The 6,731-nt window shown below is 37.2% G+C and overlaps 1 protein-coding gene across 1 annotated transcript; it reads right to left on the bottom strand.

Annotated features, from left to right (window-relative positions):
• Positions 1–1,600: 1,600 nt before the first annotated feature.
• Positions 1,601–6,421, bottom strand: LOC113702842 (uncharacterized). The gene is made up of 4 exons (XM_027224000.2): positions 5,696–6,421; positions 4,578–4,814; positions 4,254–4,471; positions 1,601–2,398 (listed from the first exon to the last, which is right to left on the bottom strand). Exons 1-4 carry the CDS (start codon positions 6,038–6,040, stop codon positions 2,218–2,220), a joined length of 981 nt encoding a protein of 326 aa, XP_027079801.1. The 5' UTR covers positions 6,041–6,421; the 3' UTR covers positions 1,601–2,217.
• Between the last annotated feature and the right edge of the window lie 310 nt (positions 6,422–6,731).

Here is a 6,731-nt window from a genome sequence, read left to right as displayed (position 1 = left end):
ACTTGTGAAGATGCTTCTTCAAGTTCCTTTTTTTACATGTAAAAAGAAATTTTGAAACTTTTTCTGAGACCAAGATTAATTCAAGTGGTTTATGAACATGAAAATACTTGTCTGGAGAATTTATTCCTAAAGCCAAGAACAGATTAGATCTGCATGTGGGCCTTCTGGAATTAATCTGATTTGGCTGCTGACAAGCATATATAACTTCATTTGGTCCAATGATGAACGGGAAAGAAACCACCAGATGCCAATACCGATAAATGCGATAGAAACATAATGGGAATTTTGGTAAAGGCAATATGATAGATGTTGCTAACTAAAAGATCATTTCCTACTCACTTTAATTCACTGTGAAATTGAAAACATGAATGTGACAACTGCAGAAGCTTCTCTTTTTTGGTTGGTTAAATAAAAATTTGACGGTGGTTGCATGGGATGGGAACCACCAGTCATCTTTATACTTTATAATTTATCCCTGTGACTTACTGGGAATAAACAATCAACTTTAAAGATCGGATGAAACAGTGTTGAAACCTGGTTCCATCTTTCATAGACCATACTGCTTTTATTAACGTCATAGAAATGTAAAAGCTTTTTGATATACAAAAAACGGTCTCTTCTTGCAGCAAAACAAACCTCAGCATCCTACACTTAGTCTTGGCTGTATACTACAACTTTGAATTAACTGATCAAGGGCTCCAAATAAGTACCCATTTAGGTTTTTTTTTTCTTTTTTTTTTTTTGGAAAAAAAAATTAGCAGGGAGGAGTGGAATTTGGCAAGCAGGGAGTGAGAAGGGGAGACTTAAACCCAATACCATTTAGTCGCTAATACCAATGTTCAATACTTAACTTGCATCCATCTGTAATGCAACTGTGAAACTACACAATTAGAAGAAAGGTTCAAAGCTTCCACCTTCTCAGTAAACATGATTGAGACAGCGGATGGACCACAAAAAGGATTCCAAGAAAAAGCGAGGAAGAAAACTGGGTAAGAAGATCATCAAGGCATGACTGACATTCATATTCTTTGCTTTCTAATGAATTCATGATGATCCAGCCAAAAGGGTTTTTTACATAGCCTCTAGTTTGACATTTCTTCCCTTCTTAATTCTCGATAAAAGAGGATAGCAAGTCATATAGGGATAGCAAGTCATCATTAACATTGACCAAGACAAATAAATAAGGCAAGCTATCATGAGGCAATTTTCAAAAGAGATATAGGAAAGAATTTAAGGAAAAACTTCCTGCATCTTTCCCCCCTCCCTTCTTTGTCAAGTAGAAGGTTCTTCCAATTGCCAAAGCAGCTTCCCGATGCTTCTCCGCATCCAGTGCAGGCCAGATTTTCCAACATGCGCTAAGCACATAAAAGATCCATAGCGCGAGTAAAAAGTCTAATGCAGTAATGTTATTCACAATTTCCATATCCTCTACAAGCTGAAATCTTGCAAAAGATAAAGAGACTCAGACTCGACCAGTAGGGACAGGAGGTAAGGTAGGGTGAATAACTAGGCTGACTTCCTTCGAGGGTAAGGGCTTTCATCTGCGACGTAAAAGATTAACTTGAGAGAAAAAAAAAAAAAAAAGGATCAAGAAGTAATATAGCTGAAAGCTAAATTCATAGTGTTGGAAATGGATTACAATTCCGGACAGCCCTTGCAGCTTGGCACCTGCAAACTCAGTGCAATCCCAATATAATGATTACCTAAATTGCCCCAGGATACAATAAATTCTTCACCAAATTTATATAGGCAACTCGGGTGTCCAACTGATAATATCTCTAAACAATCGAATAAAATTGTTATCTTCCAAATCCAACAAAATAACACCCTGAATTCTATTACAACCATAAGGGGCATTCTAATTATATACAGTGACTGTTGCAACGTGAGAGAGAGAGGGAGATTAGTTTTTTCCATTTGGGGGTTGGAGGCAATGATGTTACATACATCAACTTCATTTATGATTTTCCCTTATTTTGGGACAACTATACAATTCGGTATAAATATCAGTCATGTTAGCTGGTTGTCTCAATTCCCCATCATCCACCAATAATCCATGCAGGACACAGCCCCACAAAGTTGACCACGAAATTAAGGATGGAGTAATCAGTCAATAACAATCCATCCAGCAACAATTTGCATCTAGACATGCCAATCAAACCTGAACTGGATGCAAATCAATCTCACTCTTTGGTCCCGAAAGAAAACAACACAGGCTCACTGAAGTAAAAGCTCTTCTTCCTTCTGCAACTCTTTGAGCCTCCTTTTTGCATAGATTGTTACCACTACTGTAGTAGCCACAGTAGCACAAAAACCAACAAGGTTCAAAATTATCTGCGGAGCTGACAAGGCACGGCGATCATGTGAAGCATCTGCTAAAGTTTTTATCAAAATACCTCTGCAAAAAAGTATACTATTACTCAAGTAAATCAAAATTAACACATAACAAAAAAAATAACAGACAAAATTACCTCAATAAAAACCTAGGTAAAGGGATGAAGCAGCATACCAAGCAAACACAATCAAAAGTTTCATAGAACTTGAAATTAATCTGGAGTCTTTTTATGAACACAAGCTCCAAGCTTGCTTTATTTCATCCAAGAGATTTTACTTTTGCATAGACAGTTAACTTTAGAACACTGTACAAACTGAAACTTTATTATCCTTTCTAAGAAGTTCGTTCAACCTATCTGCTACTTCTTTCACAAGCACCTTTTTCTGCCACTTAGACTTAAAAACTTTCCATTGCCTTTACAAGCAGCATTACTTAGCATCTACTGACTGGTAACTGCAATAACCCTTTCCTTCCAGCATCATACAGCCAAATCACTTTAAATGCCTTTTATCCTCATAATACAACATTTTGGTTAATTTTGAAAACTGCAACTTAATCAACTTTTCCCAACCCTAGCCACCATAAAAATTGGTCCAACTGTGTTCTTTAATTTTAGATGGCTGGTTTGTTGAACAGTGCACCGGTACAAACAAAACTCTTCCATGCGAAAGCACAAATGTCTGCACTTGTGGATTCCGGGGGGATAGTCATATGCTAAGACATTCAGAAAAGAATCTGGAGAGGTCGAGAAGTGGTGAATAAAGGAATGGGCCAACAAAATTGAAAACTTGAAGCTTTACACTGGATGAGAAATGTGGAAGGGATCAATGAGTAATCATCAAACGAGAAGATGCTAAAGCCCAGAGCAAAGAGACAGAAGGAACAGAAAGCAATTATAACATGAAAGCAAATGCCAATCAATTCATGAACTTCTTCAGTTAAGGTATCCAACTAAAATACCAAAGCAATGAAGAGCATAGCTGCTGTAGCCAAAACCATGATTTAGATAGATTGTACATGAAGACATAATCACCCTATTGACCATCAAAGAAGCACTTCGTTCACAGTAAAAACAACCCAGCATCAGTTCAAATTTTTTTAAGGGGTCTCAGTCTCAAGGCTTCTATAGCACTATTGCATCACTTAGTCTTAAAGATGTTGCTTCTACCTGACTGCCCAGTCACAGCAGAAACAACCCAGCATCAGTTCAAATTTTTTTAGGTGTCTCAGTTTCAAGAGTTCTATAGGACTATAGCATCACTTAGTCTTAAAGATATTACTTCTACCTGATTGCCCAAGCCGCCAAGCCCCCTAGATCCAGTTCAAACCTTGTCTTTTATGTGACTACAAGTTGGAGAAGGGGAATTGCCCTTGTTTTGGTTCTGACAAACTTGACCCAAAAAAGGGCAATACAAAGTTACGAGCTTTTTGTTTCAGAAGTTATCTAATTACATTATCCTCTGTTACAATCAAGATATGAGCTAAATCAGTGAGAATTACACTAGAACCAACCATGAAACAAACCACCCAGAATAAACAGATTCATCAAGTCCCTAGCAACAATGTCATCCAATGATTTTGTAATGAATAAATATGCTACTGACTGCTACCAAATATATGTTATTGTCCAATAGTTAGCAGAATCATTGTCATTTAGAGCGGAAGACATCAGGAACCAACCCCAGAGCTTGTCAAAAAGATAGTAGATACGGTCAAACATATACAGTTGCACATCTAAGTATTGGCATTAACCAACTATAGAAAGAAGTAAAATGAGGTCAGAAGTACACTAAGCAGTTACATGGGTACATTGGTGTTGGACAAGAAATGCATCACACTTACAAGAGCAAACTAGGCCCAGCCAATAAACATTATACAGTAAAACAACAAGGAGCAAAGGGAGAAAGAATATTCTTACGTGTAAAGTGTAAGAAATGTTTCTGGTACCATGCCAACAAGTGATCCCAACAGGTAAGGGACATATTTAACATCAGTTGCCACAGCACAGTAGTTATAAATAATGTATGGAAAAGGAGAAATCCTGATCAAGGCAACAGCTCGGAACTGGTTAAAACAATTCCCTTCACCAGCTAGTCTTATTAATGAAGCTCTTTTAGGATATCGTTCCAGCAATCCCTTCATTACACAGCAAAGCAATAAAATCACTAATGTGGATAAAATTGAAATAAGAGAGATGGAAGAGCGAAGCAATGGAGAATATCCTTCATAAAAGGATACAGACCTGAATTTTATGGTGGAAAAGAGACCCTATGAAATATGGAAGTGAAACACCAATGATCACGGCACCAATGATAAGCAAAAACCCATAACCATATCCAAAGGTCATTCCTGCCACCCACATGGATGGTGAAGATGGAAGAAGCAGGGTTGGGAATAATGCCACAGAACCAAAAACCAAAAGTGCCAAAACTGGTCTACTAAATGTTTTAGTTTCCCAATTTATAGCAGGGATGATCTCCTGGAAAAGGCAACTTATAAGTTAGAAATTACTATTGCTCAATGGTGTACATTGGAATTCAACATCCAGCTTTCTCACTGCCCATTGCTATAACACGAACATCAATTATTGCTTGAACAGCAAGATGCAGATTAACAAAGCTGATGAAGATAACAAGTATGCATTCACAGTCTCAATATTAAACCACCAGTTATTATCAGGAATTATCTTCCTAAACTTTCATTTGACATGTATCAAGTACTAAGAGCAAATAAATACCTAGATGTCAAAGGATTGACGTACTTATATCTAAAAGCCAGTAAAAGTATAACAGCAATTAAATACCAGATGTCAAAGGGCTGATGTTCTTATCTCTACAAGCCAGTAAACCTATATCTATCACAATTTCACCACAAGTTAATAAAGCTACAAACAACTAATTCATGCTACTAGTATCTGGGGATTATCGATAAATATATATCTGTAATATATTAATTGTATACTAAAAGGGTAGACAATGTTATGCTGTTGCTCTGCTAATATAAAGATCGTTCAATGAAAGACGTCCAAATTGGCCTACGAAGACAATTTTCAACACTGTTTCAATTTAACAATCAGGATTGAATTCTAACAACTTGCTAATTTGAGAAATTAATACAAAAGAAGAACTTAACCAGTAAATATGACAATCAAACACCAGCACATCAATATAAATGTCATTATCAAAACCCTTCAACAGCATCAAGCCCGCGTGCAAGGACATACCAACGACAACATATATACCCATAAACACACACATTCACTTGTATCTATTGAATTGCACCAACCATAAAGTTGCATGCTTTTAATCTTTCTTCTTCAAAGAAACATTTTAAAAAAAACAAGCTGGAATTTTATTTAACCTTGTCCATAAAGAATGGTCCAATCCATTTGAAGAAAACAGCTGCCAAGACTGATACAAATCCCACCAAAAGAATCAATTTAGCCCACCACCAAATAGAATACCAGCATCTGCTGCAACGAGAAGAAGGAGAGGAGGAAGAAGAAGATGATGATGATGATGCAGGCCCCACCGCTTCTCCGATATCTGCTACCCTACCATAACCTTCCTCCACATCATCATCTTTCAATTTCACATAATCCCCATTTGCGTCCTCCTCCTTTTCTTCCCCTGCTTTTCTCCAACCCAAAACCGGCACCACCACAAACCCACAGCCTGCCCCCCCATTCTCCATTCCATGCATCATCACCACACCCAATTTAAAACCGACAAATTATTGAAGGAAAAAAACCCAGAACTACTTCTGGGTTTTTAATTTTGTTAGAGAAAGTCAGTTTCTTTTGGATATTCTTGCAAAGATTTAACCAATTCTTTTTTTTTTGAATGGTCGTAACTGTTTATAATTAATAGAGGGGGAGGAGGGGTGAGAAATTAAAAACGCGTGAAGGGTTATAGAAAGAATGCAATTGTGTGCAAGTTATGTGTGTTTCAGTGGGTGGTTTTGTGGGCTGGGGGATTGGGCGGTTGGAGAAGATGACTGGCGGATGAAGGGAGGCAATCAGTTTGACAGAGGGAGAAAGTAAAGTTCAGTTTGATAGTGGTCAATCGACGTGAATAGAGTTATATACAACATTAATGTGGGAAATTGTAAAAATATGTGAATAATACGGGCATAAACTGTCAGTGGGTGGTTTTGTTCAAGGACATTGTTGCCATTGTACCCGGACTCAAACCACCTACTACTATTAGGCATTAGCTAAGTGAGCAACAAGAATAAGAAAATCACACCCCACGGAAAGATGTAATATAGGGTAAAATTACAATAAACTCTGTTGTGGTTTCACATGACAATTCGAAATGTCCACGTAACTCTCTTGTACTTTAAGCTGACGTGGAAGGTGCAAGTGATGTAGTATATTATTATTTTTTAAATATTT

Source organism: Coffea arabica, chromosome 8e (assembly GCF_036785885.1).
Source record: "Coffea arabica cultivar ET-39 chromosome 8e, Coffea Arabica ET-39 HiFi, whole genome shotgun sequence".
Classification (NCBI taxonomy): Eukaryota; Viridiplantae; Streptophyta; class Magnoliopsida; order Gentianales; family Rubiaceae; genus Coffea; species Coffea arabica.
Note: the sequence above shows the minus strand (reverse complement) of the source record. Positions and strands in the feature narration are given on the sequence as shown.

What these genes read in the sequence shown, in the direction of transcription:
- LOC113702842 (XM_027224000.2), bottom strand. Translation starts at nt 6,040, where the DNA reads ATGATGCATGGAATGGAGAATGGGGGGGCAGGCTGTGGGTTTGTGGTG. An exon ending in TTTTCCACCATAAAATTCAG is followed by an intron (nt 4,472 to 4,577) that starts GTCTGTATCCTT and finishes TGTGTAATGAAG; the next exon opens with GGATTGCTGGAACGATATCC. An exon ending in ACATTTCTTACACTTTACAC is followed by an intron (nt 2,399 to 4,253) that starts GTAAGAATATTC and finishes ACTTTTTTGCAG; the next exon opens with AGGTATTTTGATAAAAACTT.